Source organism: Vigna radiata, chromosome 8 (assembly GCF_000741045.1).
Source record: "Vigna radiata var. radiata cultivar VC1973A chromosome 8, Vradiata_ver6, whole genome shotgun sequence".
Classification (NCBI taxonomy): Eukaryota; Viridiplantae; Streptophyta; class Magnoliopsida; order Fabales; family Fabaceae; genus Vigna; species Vigna radiata.
The window spans coordinates 12,857,080-12,878,720 of NC_028358.1; the positions used below are offsets into that span (position 1 = coordinate 12,857,080).

Below are 21,641 nucleotides of genomic sequence, written 5' to 3' on the forward strand. Positions count from 1 at the left end.
ATGATAAAGGGTAACAAAAGAGAAAGTCAGAGAGGTTACACATACCTGAATTCCGTAGACCAATGAATGTGGAATACTGGGTGAACCTTATTGTCTCCTGAAGCTGGAGTTTATACTCAACACTCCCAATACATTTGAATTACTTCAAAGGCTCCAAAATAAAAAATAGTAAAATATTAATTATATTTTCATAAATTTACAGTTTATGTAATAAATTTATTTTATTTTTCCAAAAAGCTCCGTGCAACTTATGGCAAAAATACTGGTTTACACACAAAATCATAGTGACATACAGAGTCATGTTTCTCTAATGTTCTATACAGCGGCCGTTTTACCTACATCTGTCACTACTCACGAACAAGACTTGTACTAGAGGCCAGCGTTGAGGTCGCCGCTGCCGATAGAGGCGCCTCTGCCGATAGACACCACCGCGAGAAGCACCACTACAAGTAACATTGCCCTGAGAAGTGCCGCCACGAGGTCTGTGGGGTTTTCCCTGGTGGGCGAGACTTCATCGTGAGATTCGCTGTTTCCACGCGAGTTGCCATTTTGAACGTCGATCCAAGCCCATCCAAAAAAAAGTGACTTTTAGGCGACTCGAGATCGGAGAAGGAGAAGAAGATTTTAGACTCGAACAATCTTACGGGTTGAAACGCGATTTTGACTACCTTGGTTAGCTCGTTTCATTCCCTCATTCTCCGATTCCACAAAGCTCGTTTCTTTTCCTCATTCCTCGATTCCACAATGCAAAGGGTAACCCCAAACTGCACAATTTGGAGGGGCATAGCCTCTAAGGTCAGAAAAAGCTTGTTTTTCACTAATGACCCTTTTGTTGTGCGGTCTTTCTCTGCGGTTCCCCTTGCAGCAGCCACGAAATTGTATTAACCGGAAATTCCGTGCGATTTCCAGAAATGGGCTTCGATTGGATTCTCTAGGACGTCGAAGTTCGCCTCTGGGTTCAACCCTCTGCAACCGAAACCTTTGGATTCTATTGTAGATATCCAGAGGTTGAAAGATCGATATCCTGAAGATATTGCTTCTATTTGGGATGATGTAATGTCTCGTTGATTACTTGTTCTTGTGTCATTTAAACTTGTTTGATTTTTAGACTCTGTTGCTATTCATAACTACTGAAGCTTCTCATGGTTCGCATTAAGAGCAACAATTTGTTTGTTTGTCCTTGTCATTTGCTCTTCTTGTTAAACTTGTTTGAGTTTTGGGGACTGAAAAATTAGTTGGACAAGATAGATAACTTGGATATAATCTCTAGGAAGAATGGAAAACGAAACAACAAATTAAAATTTGGGCAGTTAATTGATCAATGGGAAACAAAAGGCCTTTCTTGTGTGTGATTAGTATGATTTAGGCAAAATGTCTGTTGAGAACTGCCTTGTTAGTTGCATGATTTTAGGAAGATTTCAGATTTATTTATTTTAATTAGTCAATGGCTGTTAGTGGGTCAGTGGTTCCTATTTTGTAGCAAGTTATTAGTAGTGATTGCTAGAATCATGTGATCTTTTAGTTAGTTATTTCTAAATGTATTTAAATTAAGTTGCATTCAATAAGAAAATATACTTCCAACCAGCCAATATTCTTCTGTTTTTATTCTCTAAAAACCAACAATGTCCATGATCACATAGAAGAATGCTGTTGGAGCAATTGAGTTGTTCTTCTTTTGTGTGGGCCTGTAGGATTTTCCTTTGAATCTACTTTTAGTTTTGTTGCTCTTATGAATTATTTATTCACATATATTTTCGTTATTGTATTTTTAAATACATGTTTTGACTGTTATTTTTTTTTTTTAGTATCACATAGGAAGAGCTCATATTGGAGCATCTATGAAAGCAAAACTATGTCACTTGCTGGAACATAGAGCTTCAGAGTGGTATTTATATTTTATCAATATTGATACTATGAATTTGTTGTATTCTAGATTTGATGTTCTCAGCTTTCTTTATCCTTGGCAGCCGATACTTTGTGATTCCTTTGTGGAGGGGAAGTGGATACACTACAATGTTTGTTCAAGGTTTGACAAAAAAATACTCTTATTTATTTGCTTGTAAAAAGTTAATAATTGTTTTCAATTAAAACTATATTACACTTGATTGATGATTTGTATTTGGGAAAGATGAAAATGTAAATATTATTTCCCCAGTTTATGTAGGTATTATAACGATATTATCTATTTCTTGGATGTGATTATATGAGAGAACTTGAAAGACTGAGAAAAAGAAAAAGATCATTCTAGGAAACTGTTGACATTGTAGGATTAGATGGAAAATTGGAAAGGCAGACAAAGATGGACCAGGAGCACTAGTAAGTATGATTTATGAAAGAGAGTCTGAATAGTTGCAGTACATGACACTGACCTCATATTTCTATTTCTACTAATAATTAATAAATAACGATCTAGTAGAACACATACTCGTGCAACAAGTACATAACCACCTTGATTGCACTCAAAATGCACTGCAATATACAACTTAACTGAATAAAACTATTTTAGTAGTATTAGACTTATGCATGGACCGACAGTTTTTATTGTCCACGAATAGAGATATGTATACAGGTCAGGATAGGGAGTTTTCCCCTTGCTGATATTATCTACAGAATGTGGGAAAGATATTGTAATGTGTCCACTTATATATATGGACTATTTTGTAATCCGCTAAGCAAATAGGGATATATCCTAATTGGCAATTATAGCATATTTAAATGGCTTGGCTGTACACTTCAAATAACATAACATAACCATTAGCAAATCAACCAAAAGTGAAGCAGTAAGGAGTATACTCAATCATGTTTGGAGACTATTTGATCCTTTATGAAAGAGAAGATATCTTGAAAAGATCACTTCGGTAGCTTTGGAATTAGATTTGAATAAAAAACCCGAAACTGTAATGTTGCAAGATTAAAGATTCAGTCAGATTAAGCTATTATTAGGAGTTCTAAAATCAACTTCATCAAACATAGAAGAAAGCATTACGTAAAGACAATCAAGAACAACAATAAAGCAAGTAAAAAGGAAAATCAACAGTGCAGAATGAAAATAGATTGAATCTGGAAATTAAAGATAGAAGAAAGGATTAGAACAAGGAAAGCAAACTTGAATTACTGAAGGGTTATACAGCTGCACGCATTAGTTTCCATCTCTTGTCATTACTTTGCATTCCAAGAAACATAGAACTGAGCTCTTGTCATTACTTTGCATGCCAAGAACTCTGAACCAAAATCTGACTTTGCAGAGAAAAGAAGATTGCGTAGCTCAAGTCTGAAAAGCTATTCAATATCTGTCTTCATCCATTCCTATCTCTCTCTCTCTCTCTCTCTCTCTCTCTATATATATATATATATATATATATATATATATATATATTCTAATGCACTTATTTATGCTAAAGCTAAATAAGCTAAAAACTAAAGAAAATACAAGGCTGTATCAGTTTATTTACTTAGCCCAAAACTGTCTAGGCCCAACTCAACATTACAAGGCTGACTTTTACAGCACCAAGCTTCCAAATGCAGTGCAACAAGCTGCAAAATATTGCACAGCTCTGACTTGGACTCCTCAGCCCATCATACCTGCAAAGGCAGGTTTACTCGTGTCCATATGCGTTATTCAGGTTCATGAGAAGTTCAGCTTCTCCAAACACCTTCAAACCTGGTCTTGAACTGTCTTGTGCACCATCTCTGCTGCATTAAGAGTAGCTCACCTCTAAGACAGTGGAATGTTGTTATGAATCCAAGTTAGCAACGTCAAAACTCAGAAACACCACTGCACTAAGAATCTAGAACTGAAATTGTTGCTAAAGCTAGCTCCTAGAACAGAATTCTACTTCTACAAAAGCTGTCATAAGACCAGAAATACTATCTAGACCAAAAACACCTTCAAAAACACTTTATTAACAAGTTGTTACGAAAACAATAATTTTCCCTACCAAAAACTACATCTGAACTAAAAGAAGGTAATTAACACAAAACAATGCCCAAAAGAGTGCTACTAACTACCTAAACTAGACAAAATAGGGACTTAACACATCCCCACACTTAAACTTTGCATTAGTGGGAAAACTACAAAGAAGATAACAACACACAAGCAAACATCAATTTACAACTCTGGACAAAATAAAAAACTTTTAATGCATAGCTGGTATCCGTGAGCATCCAGAGAACCTGCCAAAGCACTCATGATCAACAGGTCTTTACAAAGCTTGTAATGTGGCTCGGGTAGGGGTAGGATAGAGGAAAGGTTGCAGAGCTAAAACCAAGGAAATATGAGGCAGCCATCGGGAAAATCTAGAACACACGTGTGAGTTCAGTAGCTTCATCACAAGTCAGACCTTCACATCCTTTTGTTTTGTTATTTACTTTCCACTCTCCCTTTTTTTTTTTTTTAACTATTTCTTCTTTCTTTCCAATCATAGACCACAACTTTTTTCAGATTTTCTATTTTTCTCAGTTTCAGACTTCTTTTCATATCTGTTCAGCATTTTGCCTTTGATCAAACTGTTTTGGCACACTTCCCTCACACTTGAGTTTCACAGAATTTTCCAAAGTACTTTCACAGCCCCTCACAAATCCATGGTTAGGTGATCACTGATTTTTCTGGTCTAAGGGCTTGTAGTGAGCTATAACTCAAAAGGTAGGCTCAAAACTGGGTGCAGTGGAAAATCTGATCAAGGTAGGCTATTTTGCTAGTGAGTTAAAAACAAGGAATGGCTATATAATGTCAAGAATGCATCATACAACTAGCAGAATCAACCATAGATGATACAAGTTCTGGAAGGTTAGTTACCTACGTGCAATCAAACCAACAAAAAGCAAAGGTGCAAAACTCGATTTGGTTCAAATATGTCAGAACTGGTTATCACAATAAATTATGCATTTTACCTCAAACAAACTATTCTAAACAGGTCAACAATTCTAATTATGCGTGCAGATCAAAGAACACACTGGAAAGTCAGCAAAAACAGTAAAAAGATTAATTCTAAACAGCTTTGTAAAAGGTTTTCAAAGAAACTAAAACAGAAACTAGCTAAAAAATTCAGCAAACTGAAAACATCATATGAAAGTACCTTGACACTATAAAAAACAGTCTTAAAAATCTTAAAAGAGCAAATGTATCATGCAGAAACTAAGAGCAAAAAGAAAAATCTCGGAAATTTTCAGCTCTCTCCCCACATTTGAAACACACGTTATCCTCAATTTGTAAGGGAGTGAAACTGATTCAGTAAAGTTAAGAAGAAATCGAAAGGCAAAATGTTTTGAGATAAAAGAAAGTAAAGTGTAAAGGAGGAGTGAACTCAGTTTAAAGGGACTTCAATCACTGGTTTTGTGCCCCCTTTGGATTGATCAAAAGCTGCGCAGGTATTGCACCAGACTTCTACTGCACTAGCTCATTGATTGCAGCAACCAGTTGGACCAATTTGTGTTTTGAAGTCTTGAATAGTGGCTTCCATTGTAGGGTCTGATCTCACATGCTGTCGAACTATTTGTGGTTGCCTAGCCATCTGAATCTTCCCATCAGTGGTGCTGCATTTTGTCTTGATGGTGATGGTGTACACCTCTGCTTCTGGTTAGCATTATATGGCTGACTTAGGCTGTATTGTTGCTGGGACTGATTCTGTGGTGGTCCATATCTCATATTTGGGTGGCCTTGCCATCTTGGATTATACGTATTTGAAAATGGGTTTGTAGGCCTGCTGTTTCTAACTTTGACTAGTCCAAGCCTGTTGTGGTGGTCTAGAACTGTCCTGTTGACCTGAGAAAATTCCAGCCTACTTAACTAATGCAAAATTGAGTAAATTGATCAAATGCAAATGTAAACAAGTGTACAAGGGTCCTACTTAACTAATGGAATGAAGAATTTAACAAGATAAAATGTAGAATTAAAAATCCCAATTCTAACCTAGCCTAGAAAATTGAATAAAGGTTAAAACCACTTAAGCGTTCCTATTTTCGTAGGGTATTTCCATTTTGGTCCCCTTCATTTAAAACTTCCCAATTTGGTCCTTAAAAGTGCTAATTTTAAACAAATTAACTCCTGTCGAAATTCGTGTAATAGAAGGGCAAACTCGGAATAAGAAAGACTTTCTTCTTCCTCTGAAACCCTAATTCCTCTACCATTACCTAAACCCCAACCGCCGACCACCATCCACCATCTTCTTCCTTGCACGCCGTCAACAACCTTTCCGCCTCAACCATGTGCTATTCGCTTCACCGGACCACCACCAAGCCGCCACAGCCCACAACAATCAACACAGCTAAACCGCCACCATCTTCCTCTTATCTAAGGCCAATCACCATTATCAGATCATCACCGAACAACGACGCCATTCTCCACCCTCGCACCTGCCAGAGAAAACCCAACAGCACCCAGAAACACGATGGCAGCTCTCGCACACACCTGTAGAAAAATCTCAATCGAGATCGCCGCATGCAGTACCGTCGTTCTCCTTCGTTCATCACCACCTGCACTCAGAAAAACCAAGCGAACCAACCCTCCATAAATGTCGTCTCTAATCGCAACAACGTTCTTCTCCATCCACCATTGCTGCACCTGCAATCAAAACCCACAGAAAACCCAGAGAGCGAAACGTCTCTCATACAGGGAAACGACATTGGGGATTTCACGGTATAAGTCGAGGTTAATGATGATAATGGGGTTGTGTTTGTGAGGTTTTTTCATTGGGTTGGCTGGTTTCATTTGTTTTGGTCTCCTCTGTTTTCCTATTTTAAATGCAGGACCAATAGTGTGAGAACAATGGCGAAAATGGCGAAAATGGTCTCCTCTGTTTTCCATTTTTCTTCTTCTTCCGCAGAACCCAAATCACCGAGTTCTTCCGATAATAGATCTGAGTTTTTTTCCTTTAAATCTTAGGGTTTTGAATTTTTGGGATCTGGGTAGGTTTGTGATCTTGAGAATATTAGAGTTTGTAGATCTGGTATTTTAATGTTTGGTAGTACTGTTGGGTGATGTTATTTGGGAAGAAGATGAACTCAGGTTCTGGGGAGGAGGAAGAAGAAAGTTCCCACTTTGCCCTTCTAAAATCTATATTCATTAATAATTTTTAATATAAAATTTATTTATAATGCCACGTCATCAAATTTAAACGGTTGTTAACAATTTTTAACGGTAGGGGCTGGATTGTTTCAAATTAGCATTTTTGAGGACTCAATTGGGAAAGTTTAAAAACAGGGACCAAAGTGGGAAGACCGAACGAAAATAGGGACGTCTAAATGGTTTTAACCTTGAATAAACTAACTAAACTGTAAAAACAGAAAACATGCATTGGAACAAATTTCAATTGATTAAAGGACAATATTAAACATACAAACAAAAGTAAAACAAGTGCTAAAACGTAAAGGGAAGTTTAGAACTGGAATTGTAAAGAAAACTGTAAATCAAAGCAAGGAAAACTATCTACACCAGAAAACACTCCCAATGATGTTCATATGGTTATGCTTTTGATTGCCAAGGATAATTTTTGATTCCTTGGAGTATAAGTGGTCACTTTGTACTCACAAAGCCTCAACATTAATCCATAACTGAGTTTAGTGGGTTAGAAAAGTAGAATTCATATGCACAACACTAGAAAAATGAATTCCGATGAAGAAATAGAAGAACATTGGTTCAAACATTAAATGTAAATGTGCACAAACGTAAGACAGAATCTAAAAGCAGAAAACAGTAGATTATTTGGTAAAATATTTCAAGAGAGGTATATTTGCATTGAAAGCTAATTGCAATATGAAGAAATAGCAGCAGTAGAACAAAGAACCTGAAGAACTTGATTGTCCAACTCACTTTGTAGTCAAGACAACCTTGCAGTTCAGAGAAACTCTACTCTACTTGTCGAAATGTAAAGTGTTTACACTGATAACGCAGATTGAAAAGCTCTTTCTAATTTTCTGACATTAGTATACTATACTCTAGCCTAAGAAATGGAACCTACAAACAGTTAAAATTGTCTACACCAGGTCTTGTTAACTTCCAATTGGCCTACTGAGATTAAGTTCTTTGTTAGGACGAGAATATGTCTAACATTTTTCAATTCCCATACAGATCCATTTAACTTAATCTTCACCGCACCTTTACCAGTACTCTCACAAGATTACTCATTACCAAGGTAAACTTTTCCAAGGTTTCCAGGAACATAATTCTCGAAGAATTCTTTTTGTGAGGTGGCATGAAAGGATGTTCCAGAGTCTAACACCCAAGACTCTTCCTTGTTCTCTAAAGAACATATCAATGCATCTTCTCTTCCTAAGGTTGAAGCAACATTTGCTTCTACTTTATCCTCATGATTCTTCCGTGCACTCTTGCACTCGTCTTTCTAGTGTCCTACCTTTCCACAATTCAAACACTCAATTGTCTTTGAGTTTTGGAAACTAAGGTGATTNTTAGAATTGGACCTTCTTTCCTTGNATCTTCCACGTCCATCCATATCCTCTGTTCGAAGTTCTTCCTCTTGACTCTATATGCAAAACTGAAGAGGTTGAAGATTCCCCTGACTCTTTCCATCAAATCTCTTCACTAAGAATCAGATCACGAACATCATCAAACTTCAATTTATTACTGCCTGATGAGCTACTCACAACTGTGACTGTAGCATTCCAACTTTCCGATAGAGAAGACAAAAGTATCAAGGCTCGTACTTCGTCATCAAATTCGATTCCAACTGAACTCAATTGAGTTGTGACTATATTGAGTTCATTAAGATGTTGTGTTACCATTACGCCATCTGACATCCGCAAATTAAATAACCGCCTCACCAAATGAACTTTGTTTGAGGCTGACGACTTTTCATACATACTTGAAAGAGTTGTCATAAGACCCCTTGTGGTCTTTTCTTTTACAATATTAAATGTAACATTGTGGGATAATATTAATCGAATAACTCCGAGAGCTTGTCGATCGAGAAGAATCAAATCTTCATCCTTCATGTTTTTTGGTTGATGCCCCGAGAGAGGTTGATATAGCTTTTTTTGATATAAATAATCTTCAATCTGCATCTTCCAAAAGCCAATGTCCATACCATCAAACTTCTCAATTTTTATCTTTCCTTCATCTGCGGCCATTTCTCCCACTTAAATCTAACTCCTTTTTAACCGTTGATTATAATAATAGCAACTGGCTCTGATACCAGTTGTTAGGAAATTATGCACAATTCCTCTTAATCAGATTTGCGAGAGAAATATACAAACGCAGAATAATGACACTCAAATTGAACTTTTAAAATTATACTGTAAATATATTATTGATAAAGAAAAAGTTTGGAAACAAATTCACTTTTCTCTCTCTTAGCTTGTTTTTGCATATGCCTTCTCTACTTATTAGAATGAATTGTAAAGGAATACGTAACATGTATTTATAAGTGTACACAAGCAATATTTTCCATTCACTTCATTTTCCTATTTTTAAGTTTTTTAAAATATTGTTGATTTTCTCTTTTGTGAAACCAAGAATAAGGCATTCTTAATTTTCTCTCAACGGAGGATGCAATTCTTGGTTTAGTTGACCAATTCTAACAATACATGCAATAACAACTCAAAACAGAGTAGACTAGTGTATGTGGAGATGGATGATGTCCCAGAAACTCCTGTAATTAAGACTCTTCAGTCAAAGGAATCATGTGAAAATAATGATAATGAAGAATTTGACACACCAGAACTTGACACACCTGAAATAGAAAGTTTTGGTGTGTCAAGTTCTTCATTATCATTATTTTCACATGATTGCTTTGATTGAGGAGTCTTAATTACAGGAGTTTTTGGGACATCATCCATCTCCACATACACTAGTCTACTCTGTTCTGAGTTGTTATTGCATGTATTGTTAGAATTGGTCAACTAAACCAAGAATTGCATCCTCCGTTGAGAGAAAATTAAGGATGCTTAATTCTTGGTTTCACAAAAGAGAAAATGAACAATATTTTAGAAAACTTAAAAATAGGAAAATGAAGTGAATGAAAAATATTGCTTGTGTACACTTATAAATACATATTACGTATTCATTTACAATTCATTCCAATAAGTAGAGAAGACATATGCAAGAACAAGCTAAGAGAGAGAAAAGTGAATTTGTTTCCAAACTTTTTCTTTATCAATAATATATTTACAGTATAATTTTAAAAGTTCAATTTGAGTGTCATTATTCTGCGTTTGTATATTTCTCTCGCAAATCTGATTAAGAGGAATTGTGCATAATTTCCTAACAACTGGTATCAGAGCCAGTTGCTATTATTATAATCAACGGTTAAAAGGGAGTTAGATTTAAGTGGGAGAAATGGCCGCAAATGAAGGAAAGATAAAAATTGAGAAGTTTGATGGTATGGACATTGGCTTTTGGAAGATGCATATTGAAGATTATTTATATCAAAAAAAACTATATCAACCTCTCTCGGGGCATCAACCAAAAAACATGAAGGATGAAGATTGGATTCTTCTCGACCGACAAGCTCTCGGAGTTATTCGATTAATATTATCCCGCAATGTTGCATTTAATATTGTAAAAGAAAAGACCACAGGGGGTCTTATGACAACTCTTTCAAGTATGTATGAAAAGTTGTCAGCCTCAAACAAAGTTAATTTGGTGAGGCGGTTATTTAATTTGCGGATGTCAGATGGCGTAATGGTAGCACAACATCTTAATGAACTCAATATAGTCACAACTCAATTGAGTTCAGTTGGAATCGAATTTGATGACGAAGTACGAGCCTTGATACTTTTGTCTTCTCTATTGGAAAGTTGGAATGCTACAGTCACAACTGTGAGTAGCTCATCAGGCAGTAATAAATTGAAGTTTGATGATGTTCGTGATCTGATTCTTAGTGAAAAGATTTGATGGAAAGAGTCAGGGGAATCTTCAACCTCTTCAGTTTTGCATATAGAGTCAAGAGGAAGAACTTCGAACAGAGGATATGGATGGACGTGGAAGATNCAAGGAAAGAAGGTCCAATTCTAANAATCACCTTAGTTTCCAAAACTCAAAGACAATTGAGTGTTTGAATTGTGGAAAGGTAGGACACTAGAAAGACGAGTGCAAGAGTGCACGGAAGAATCATGAGGATAAAGTAGAAGCAAATGTTGCTTCAACCTTAGGAAGAGAAGATGCATTGATATGTTCTTTAGAGAACAAGGAAGAGTCTTGGGTGTTAGACTCTGGAACATCCTTTCATGCCACCTCACAAAAAGAATTCTTCGAGAATTATGTTCCTGGAAACCTTGGAAAAGTTTACCTTGGTAATGAGTAATCTTGTGAGAGTACTGGTAAAGGTGCGGTGAAGATTAAGTTAAATGGGTCTGTATGGGAATTGAAAAATGTTAGACATATTCCCGTCCTAACAAAGAACTTAATCTTAGTAGGCCAATTGGCCAATAATTGCTACACAACAATCTTCCATGGTGATAATTGAAAGATTTCAAAAGGTGCAATGACAATTGCTTGTGGTACTCTCTACAATATAGAAGGAGCTTGTCATTTGATTGCAATTGTAATGAATGAAAATCCTAACCTATGGCACCAGAGGTTACGTCATATGAGTGAGAAAGGGATGAGGATCATGCACTCAAAGGGGAAACTACCACGTCTTCGGTCAATAGAAATTGACATTGTGAAGATTGTATACTTGGAAAGCAAAAACGAGTAAGCTTTCAGAGAAGTGGAAACATCCCAAAGACAGAGAGACTTGAGCTTGTTCACTCTGATGTTTGGGATCCAACAACCGTCTCATCCATTGGTGGTAAGCGATACTTTGTGACTTGTATTGATGACCAATCTAGGAAGGTAGACATACTTTCTTAAAAATAAGTCTGAAGTATTTGAAGCTTTCAAAATTTGAAAGTCATAGTAGAAAATGAGATAGGATTAAAGATAAAAAAGCTTAGATCGGATAATGGTGGTGAATATGAAGACACTAGATTTAAGATGTTTTGTTATGACCATGGGATCAGAATGGAGAAGACCGTGTCAGGTACGCCTCAACACAATGGTGTGACAGAACGTATGAATAGAACGTTGACAGAGAGAGCCAGAAGCTCGCATTTGTAATCAGGCTTACCAAAGCAGTTCTAGGCAGAAGCAGTCAACACAACAACTTACTTAATCAACCAAGGTCTGTCGGTTCTATTGGAGCACAAAATACCAGAAGAGGCCTTTTGGAGTGGTACCAAAAGCAAATTCGTCAGGGCTTGGTCCAAAGTGGACAATATCTTATCAATGTGGAGATCTATGTGTACGTGTGAGTGTTGAACCCCTCCCAACAAATGGTACTAGAGCTCATGGTTCAGGTCTGGTGACCGGGTTCAGACGAGTACGTCCCTCCATGATCGGGTGAAGCCCTGGAAGGTGGGCCAGTGACCGATAGCCTGGAAGTGAATCACGAGAGGTGGAGAGCAAGATATGCTCAGTGTTTGACCATGGATTGTGAGAGAGAAGTGTTGACCATAGTGTACTCGAGGATAAGAAAGAAGACTTCCGTTGTAGGGAAGGTGGTCCTTTGATTGAGGGGAGGATGTTGGGTACAAACAAAGTCCCACATCAGAAAAAATAAGAGATGAACTTGGGTTTATATACACATAAGATACCTCCATTGATAAGAGGCCTTTTGGAGTGGTACCAAAAGCAAATCCGTGAGGGCTTGGCCCAAAGTGGACAATATCTTATCAATGTAGAGATCTATGTGTATGTGTGAGTGTTGAACCCCTCCCAACATTATCAGCATCTTTTCCCTGGTAAGAAAATATTTTGAATCCTTGGTTCAATTCTAATTTTGCTAAAGATACAAGATGCTTTAAGGAGTCGTTTGAGTTTTGCTTATCATCCTCAACTGGATAGGCAATCTGAGAGGACAACTCAATCTCTTGAGGGTTTTCTAAGAATATCTATTTTGGAGGTGGGTGAGGTATAGGTAAAGGAGAATTTCTTTGTGGAGACAGAATCAGTAAGTATTAAGGAGCGTCAGGTCAAACAACTCAAAAGAAGGACAATCAGCGAGAATAAAGGAATATTATACCATGCATACGAGGGAAAGGATACCATGCATACGAGGGAAAGGAGATCGGTTTAAATTGTTGAGCACTAAATCAAATAGCACAAAGGTAATGTTTTGAGTTTGACATACGCGTTGTGGAACAGTAGATTAGGCAATGTAAAACGGGTCTTAGAAGCATAATCAGAGTGTCTTATCATCACTAAATCAAAGAGTTGTGAATTGTGTTCTAAGGAAGTGTGATGATTTTAAAAAAGTAAAAGTGAATTAATGGAATGAAATGACAAAAGTTTATTTTAATTGGTTGTTGTATGAGGGATGTGCTTTTAAGGAAGAAGTACAAATCCTTGCTAGTTTAGTGTTACACATCAACTAAGGATAAGTTGTTGGTTAGAAGTTATTTTATACTATACTATGCTTACAAACTCACATAAAGTGTTGTAGTTTAGGTGTTGAGAGTTGAAAGAAGTTTCTTATGGTGGGATTCTCGTCTGTCAATGTCATAGGTTAACTTATCTTGTCCAGAGGAATTTAATTTATTTATTAGGCCAAGTGGAGTTAGGGCCTATGTTGCAATCCACTTTTACGATAAGTGCAAGACTTTTTTTGTCCAAGTCAACGAATAAATTCGATATTGAGTCTAGTATTGTATTCTGCTTATGTGTTTGTGAATGGTTTGATAATTTGATCATTAAATGCTATGTTTTGGTATTGTTATAACTTGTTTATGATTGTTCACTTTAACATTTTCTTTCTTATTATTATTTTGTTGCTGTGTTTCTTTGCAATGATCGCCAATGTGACGTGAGTAGATAGGAATTTAGGAGACTAACCATAGTTTAGTTTCATTATAGAATTTTGAAGTGTAGTGTTGATTATAAAATTATCATATTATTAATATGTAACTGTGAGATAAAAACTTTTATAATAAATATTGGAGCTACAATAAATAAATAAATATATACATATAAAACGTAATTCTAATTCAAGAATTTAATATCATATTGAAATAGCTTATTGAATAACAGTTTAATCTATATTTTTATATTGTTACATATATATATATATAATCAAATTAACTACAATCAATGATAATAATTAAGAAAAGTTAAAATATAGATATTTAAAATTAACAAATACTTTCACAGAAATTATATTGAGAAAGACTTAAAAATATATTTAAAAAATATGATTAAAGATAATTTGACTTCTTGCATTAGTCCAAATCAAAGAAGATTGTGGGTAGACATATAATCAATAGTGTTGAAACTTTGTTTCATTTAGACATGTGTTTGATCATAAACCATATAATTTTAGTGATGGTTATACAAAGCATTAAATTCCAACAACTACTAGTACCTGTACTGTCCTAATAAGTAACAACTTAATAATAATGCGAATCAATGTTTTATTATATACTGTATTTAGTAACCATACTGCATTTGTGTTATTTGCATAAATAAATCTTTTTCATGTGAATAAATAATGTATAAAATTAAACAAACATGTCAATAACAATTTGACTTTGATATTAAAAGTGATATATGGGAGTTTCATGGATATTAAAAGTGGCAAAGAAGTTTTTTCTGAAGAACTAAATTCACCCACTGAATCATTGATTAAAATAACCTTAATAACTTAATGAAAAATTATCATTAGATAATTTTTCTTTATGCATATTTTGATAAAAGAAAAAGAAAACCTTTAACAACATTAACTGAATAGCATCACAAACTAATTTTTTAATTGTTGAATAATTTTAAAATATTTTTTTTTGTAATTAATACTAATTGAAATAAACTATTAAGATTGAAATTCAATAAATTAGAATTATTTTATTCAAAAAAATACAAATAATAAAATAATTTAAATTAAAATATTAAAATTTAATATATTTTTTAATTTATAAAATTTTCTATCTAAAAAATAGTTAAGATTCATTTCAAATAAATACTTATTTGATCTATTTTTTTTTCAGACATAACTATAAATGTTTGTAATTTTTAATATGTTGTTCAATTGTTGAAAAATTGTTTTCATATTTTTACCAAAACTAGTAAAGAAGACGAATAAAAATACCATCTCCATCTTCTGTATAAAAATCAATACAAATTAAGCTGAAAGGAACATGAATATTTATAATATAAAAAAAATTAAAAAAAAATGTAAGCAAATATAAATAATTGAAAAGTACATAGCATCTCTTTCTACTAGTTTATATATGATAATTATTTCATCTATATATATATATATACAGAGGCTATACCCCAAAACGTTTTTGCTTTTCACGAGGACAGCTTTTAGATTATTTATTTTGGAAATTTTTCATGACTAACTTTATCAAACTTCTAAAATACGGTTTCTGGAATGAAAATTTTCGAATAAAATTTTCCAAATGAATTTTTGAAATGAAATTTTCAGAATGCAAAATTTGTTTTATGAAACATGATTTTTAGAACAGAATATTTAAAACAAACTTTTCAAAATATATATAATATTTTTTTATATAAGTATTTTTTTAGATGAGTTCTTAAATAAGTTTTTCCGCGACATTTTTTTTCTCTTTTTTTTTATTTCTTTATAATATTCTCTGTCTTTTTTTTTTCTTTGCAGTATGAGACTCGTGTATATACAGATTATTGTTTTTTGTTTTTGTTCTAATTTATATCAATAAATTTAATATAATTATTATATTTAAATAAATAATTCATTTACATACTTATATTGTGTACAAGTCCATATATAATAAATAAACAAAAAATTGATGTAAACCTTTTAAAAAAACTTACATATAAGCATGGACAATTCAAAAACCAGAAATATAGAAAAACTGCTTATATAGGACACCACTGAAAAATAAAGTTAAATTTAAACTATTATAAAGAAAAATAACACGCTAATATGAATAAAATGTAAATATATTGTGAAATATAATTTCTATTGAAAATTCAGAGTAAGCTAAAGTTAAAACTTTTAAATAAAAAATTATAAATGTAAATATTAATATTATTGATAATTAATTATTAATATTTATATAAAATTTTATTTTTAAAATTTTACATTTAAATATGAATTTGTTTGTGCTAAATTGTAAAATTGACATAAGAATTTATTATGGATGTGTAATAAAGCAGCATTATTAATGTTAATGTTAATATTAATATTAATAATAATGATAATAAGAAACTAATAATAATAATAATAATGTCTATTAATAAATATAATTATAATAAAATATAAATTATAGTACTATTAATAAAAATGAACAACTTTCATAGATTTTAACACATTGTTTCACACATTGTTTCAGACAAAATAACATTATATTGTCCTTACTTTCAAAGGTAAAGGAGAATAAGAACTGCTTTTTTTTTCTCAAGTATTGTCAGCAATAACTTACAAATTCCTTAGTATATAATACAAAACTGAAAATCTTTTGGTAGCCAAGTTATATTTATCCACTAAATAAAATAATATGATACAATTAGATGAAGATCTTTTGGTATAGAATATTTATATTTAATGTATATACTAATTTAATACACAATATTATATAGGGTGTTGCTCTCTCCACCTCCCTAAATGCTCCCTTCACCTCCACATTATTATTTTTATTCCAAAATTATCCTATCTTAATTTTATTTTTTTTTTTTTAAATTATAATCCTCCCTACACCCCTTCACCTCACCTGCCATGTTAAGGGGGTTACTGGATCCAAAACTTCCAAAACTCATATTCATGCATTCTGGTGTATGGAGTTGTAGGTGATTTGGAATTACAACAGAGGGATTGTTATCCTCTTGTTTTGTCCCATGTTCATCTCTTTGATATTGAGGTGCTATTTGTTTGCAGCCATTGATGAAACATCATCCTAAGCTAAAATGAAGAAACCAATTTACTTGAGAATAAAATTTTCTTCTCCAAAGCAGGAAATAAACAGAAGGATGTGTTATTTTAATTAACAAAATAAGATCTAGTGTTTGCAATCCTCAAAGGATAAAAACCCTAAAGTAGAAGCAGAGTTGGTGAAGTTACAACAGAGAAGGAAGGAATGATTGTATTGAGTTGTGTTGGTGTGAGAACAAAGTGAAGAAAGAGAAAGGGGAAAACTTTACCAGCATTGTCGCAACCAACCATGAGAATCCTTGAAGAAAGAGGAATGAAATTGTGCACGAACGATTTGAGAGCATAATAACGTTGGTACCAATCCAAGGAACCACCGTAACGCATATTCACATCCGTTAGTGAAGGATAAAAAAGTAATGAGGAGGTACAAGAAGCATTGTGTGGTGATGGAGGGAGTAATGCCCTATTACATAATCAAATAATAAAACATCATGTTAGTAACTGTTAGAATTATTGGTTAGTGTGTGTGATTTGTGTGTGAGCTGTGTGTATCTTAATGGTAGAATAATTACTAAGTCTACCTATGTTAGGGTAGTCAGTAAGATTAAAGTAGGGAGTAGTATGTAGGGTTATCTATAATCATTGTACCTAGCAGTCTAGGACAGTTCCTTGACCTTTCATCTCCCTATTGTATCAACTCTTTATCTATATAAATAATAGAACATGAAGGGGGTCCTTTAAGCCCTCAAGATTATACTTTTATTAGTATTAAATCTCAACAGTAACCATTACAAATGTAATATTTATATATATATATATTACAATACATTTAGTTACATATATTTACGATTCAAAATAAATAGCTTTTATTTTAACAATAACAATAACAACAGAGGTGAAGATATTTTAGTCTTTTCATTTAATATGTGATTGCATTTAGTAACGATGGGTACAAGAATCAAAATCCAAAAACAAAGGCCCAGAATTCTAAACCTAGGAGCTAGGTTTGTTTGGGCTCATCATGTAACGAAAACGCTTTAAAAGCGTCATACACTCACTTCTCATCGCCACTTAGATTAAGGTATTATCTTAGAAGGACCGTGATATTCTAACAACGCGAATGTGACAACACGTTTGACAACGCCACACGTAAGGTTTTAATTGGTCTACTATGAATGTTATTTTTAATTTAAAAATCTGATTTGGATGGGTTCAGGAATGGATTCCAAAAGTGCCCCTCCTTCGTTTTCGCAGTCCATCCTCTCTCCATAACACTCTCTTCTCACTCCTAGGGATTTTATTTTGAAATTCATGTTCTCTCTCCATAACACTCTCTTCTTCCTCCTTCATTTCAACTTTTCACTCTCCATTTGGTGTTCTTTTTCTCTGGACCCGTTGAGGAATCTCTTTCGTTCGTTGAAGAATCTCTCTCAACGTTCAAGAAGTTCCTTCGTCGGTGGCCCCATTCGAAGTCTATCTTTCTTTCTCGAGTTCGCAATTTGGGCGACTTACGTTGAGCGATCTCTTTGGTTGGTCTGTTCGTTGTGGATTGTGTTGAAGCTATGGGTTCGTCTGGTGACATTGCTTCTTCGAACAAGGTATGAACTTTTTCCTTTTTTAGTATTCGTATTTTGGGGTTGGGTTTTTGGTTTTGCTTCTGTTGGTCATTTTGTTGTTTTATGCTTTTGGGTTTTGACTTATTTTGGTTATTTGTACCAAAAAAGCATTTATTTTGTTATTTGCATTTTTTTTGCAATTGTTTGTTCGTCATTCATTAACGAAGTGTATTGCTTCTTTGAATACATTTTGGGTGAGGAGCATAACCTTAAATATATTTACTACTTGAAATTAGCATAACCTTAAATATATTGTGTGTCATGAATTGAGTTATACTGAGTTGTACTTGAGGAAATTGATGTTTATGGATTTTTGTTGAATATATAATTTTTTATTAATTGTTTAAGTCAAGGTGTAATTCTGGAAAATTGATGTATGATATAAAAGAAAAATTGATGTCTGAATCTTATATGCGTGCATGGAAAATGGTTTTTGATGAAGTGGTAATATAGATTTTTGTTATTATGATGTTAAGCTGCTAGATTTTATGAAAACTAACACATTGTGTCGAGGGTTGAATCAGGAAAAATGGAAAATGGTTTAGTGTAGTGACGATTTTTATGGTTAAAACATAATTGATGTTTTATGCTATAAGGACTTGAATATGCAGTGTTTTTTAGGTTGCTTTGATTATATAATTGGTTGCTTTAATTGGTTACGTCCTTGGATATCTTCTTGATGCATATAGATGACTATGGTGCAATGTTTGATGGACTGTTTTGATCTTATAATTTGTTGTTCTAGCACAGTAAAAAGTGTAGGTGTTATAATCATTATAACAATGGATAAATTTTGAAAGTTGGTGCATGGTAACTAGATATTCTCCTTGTGCAAGTCATTCATATGCATAATCCTGATGTTTACTACTCCTATATCCTGGTATTCTGTTTGTTGTTCATTGCTATTGTGTTATAGTTAAAAGAAAGAGGCTATTGCTTATTTAAGTGTTGTCAAAATTAAAGGACATGGTTTGATCAGATTTAATGTTGGTGGCTAGTAAGTGTAATGAAATGATAACTCTATTGGGTGCTTTGTTTTGGGTTTGCTTGAGTCATATAACTGCTTTGTATCCACGATGTTATAATCCAAAGGAATACAAATACTATATTGCTATGTTTTGGGTCTGATTGAATTTTATAGTTGATTTATCCATGACCATATAGTCGAAATAATTATTGCTGTTATTTTATTTGAATTAAAAATACAAGAATGAACCATAGTTTATCATAGTTCAATGGTTGCACTTGAATTATAAAATTTGTAGGTGCCTTACGTTAAATTAAACCATGTTTATGGTGCGACAATTTTTTTGTAAGCGTTTAAGTGAACTAAAGTATCATTTTCTTTCCTAGATGGAATGTTTGAGTTTAGTATAAAGTAACAAAAATTTGTTATACTAGTTTCACGTTAAAGACGAGACATTCTTTCGTAATGGGTTCCTTGGTTGGTACAACTTTTTTCCTTTTCATAAATAATGGTGGCTGAATTTATAAGGCTAGAGATAAGAAATATAAAATTAAATATGTATACTTTGTTCTGCATGTACAGGGATGATAGAATGTGGAATGATTGGATTTTATCGTGTAAACTTGTTGCTCGAGTTTTGGTTGTCTAGCATCAGTTAATCCAATTAGAGTGGATTTGAAGAAACAAAGAAAGTCAACAAGCAATAGGAAACACCAAAAACATATTGATAGTGCTTTAGATGAACAAGATGCTATAATTGAAGAACTTGAAGAACTTGAAGAAGAGTTATCTGCATTGCAGGTTGAGTTGCTTGAAGAGAAGAATAAAGATGTGAAAATTACAATGACTTTGCATGTGAGGGAGAAATTTTGTAGCCATGAAACTATTATGGAGGAAGGAGTACGTCGAAAGCATTTTAAAAGCAAAGCTTGTAGAAATAGTCCAAAACTTGATTGATTTGTGTAATTTGTTAATAGTGCAGTATTTAGTACATGTTGAAGTATGGATAGTTGTATTTGGAACAATTATTTTGATTGTTAATAAATAAAGATAGTGGTTATTCGAATTTTGAATGTTATTTTCATTCCATTTGTTGTTTGGTAGTATTATTTAATAGTTATTCTTTGTGATTGTTATAACAAATGTCCCGTTCTGTTATCCCTATGTGGATGGAAGACCAAGTAGAGGAGTTCCTAGGTCGAGAGGGGAGGTCCTATACCATGGACACATGTTTGATGCACGTGTAATCGATTACAGAGGCCCTGTAATCGCTTACTAGTGGAAAATTTCACTTTTTACCTAAAGTTGGGGAGTGCTCCCCAGGTATGGCTGAAGCGCTCCCCAGGTTGTTGAAGATTGTGTTTTCAATGTTTTGAGGATTCATTAACTCTGTTGTCCATGGTTGAATGTGTCCACAACAAGAAATTTCCAATTTTGTCACCCCTGTGTGGATGGAAGACCAAGTAGAGGAGTTCCTAGGTTGAGAGGGGAGGTCCAAAAACCATTGACACAGGTCTTATGAACGTGTAATCGATTACAGGGGCCTGGTAATCGCTTACCAGTGGAAAAATCCCCTTTTCTACCAAAAGTTCAGTGGTGCTACCCAGTCATGGCTGAAGCACTCCGCAGGGTCTGTAAGACTGTGTTTTCAGGGTCTTGAGGATTGATTAACCATGTAGGCCATGGTAGAATGTGTCCACAACAAGAAATTTGAAGTTAGGTTAGTCCAATGTGGATGGAAGACCAAGTTTAGGTGTTCCTAGGTTGAGAGGGGAGGTCCAAAATCCATTGACATAGGTCTGAGGCACCTGTAATCGATTATTGGGGCCTGGTAATCGCTTATCAATGGAAAAATCACATTTTGTACCAAAAGTTTAAATGTGCTACCCAGTCATGCCTGAAACAGTCCCTAATGTCTGGAATACTGTGTTTTCAATGTCTTGATGATTGATTAACCATGTAGGCCATGATAGAATGTGTCCACAACAAGATATTTGAAGTTAGGTAAGTCCAATGTGGATGGAAGACCAAGTTTAGGTGTTCCTAGGTTGAGAGGGGAGGTCCAAAAACCATTGACACAAGTCTGAGGTACCTGTAATCGATTACTGGGGACTGGTAATCGCTTGAAAAAATCACATTTTGTACCAAAAGTTTAGGTGTGCTACCCAGTCATGGCTGAAGCACTCCCCAATGTCTGGAAGACTATATTTTCAGTGTCTT

The 21,641-nt window shown here is 34.1% G+C and overlaps 1 protein-coding gene across 4 annotated transcripts; it reads left to right on the plus strand.

Moving 5' to 3' along the window:
• The first annotated feature begins 239 nt into the window (after window positions 1–239).
• On the plus strand, window positions 240–20,481 carry LOC106771429. Of its 4 annotated transcripts, XM_022785094.1 has the most exons (5): window positions 240–795; window positions 910–1,053; window positions 1,968–2,026; window positions 2,268–2,316; window positions 20,223–20,481. In XM_022785094.1, the coding sequence occupies exons 1-5, from the start codon at window positions 745–747 to the stop codon at window positions 20,376–20,378; spliced, it is 459 nt and encodes a 152-aa protein (XP_022640815.1). In that variant the 5' UTR covers window positions 240–744; the 3' UTR covers window positions 20,379–20,481. The 4 variants fall into 4 exon arrangements, 2 of the variants coding, with proteins under 2 accessions (XP_022640815.1, XP_022640816.1); XM_022785095.1 differs by lacking the exon at window positions 2,268–2,316 and having other exon boundaries at window positions 242–795; window positions 20,004–20,481; XR_002669154.1 differs by lacking the exons at window positions 2,268–2,316; window positions 20,223–20,481 and adding an exon at window positions 1,806–1,885 and having other exon boundaries at window positions 244–753; window positions 866–1,053; window positions 1,968–2,159.
• Window positions 20,482–21,641: the final 1,160 nt, after the last annotated feature.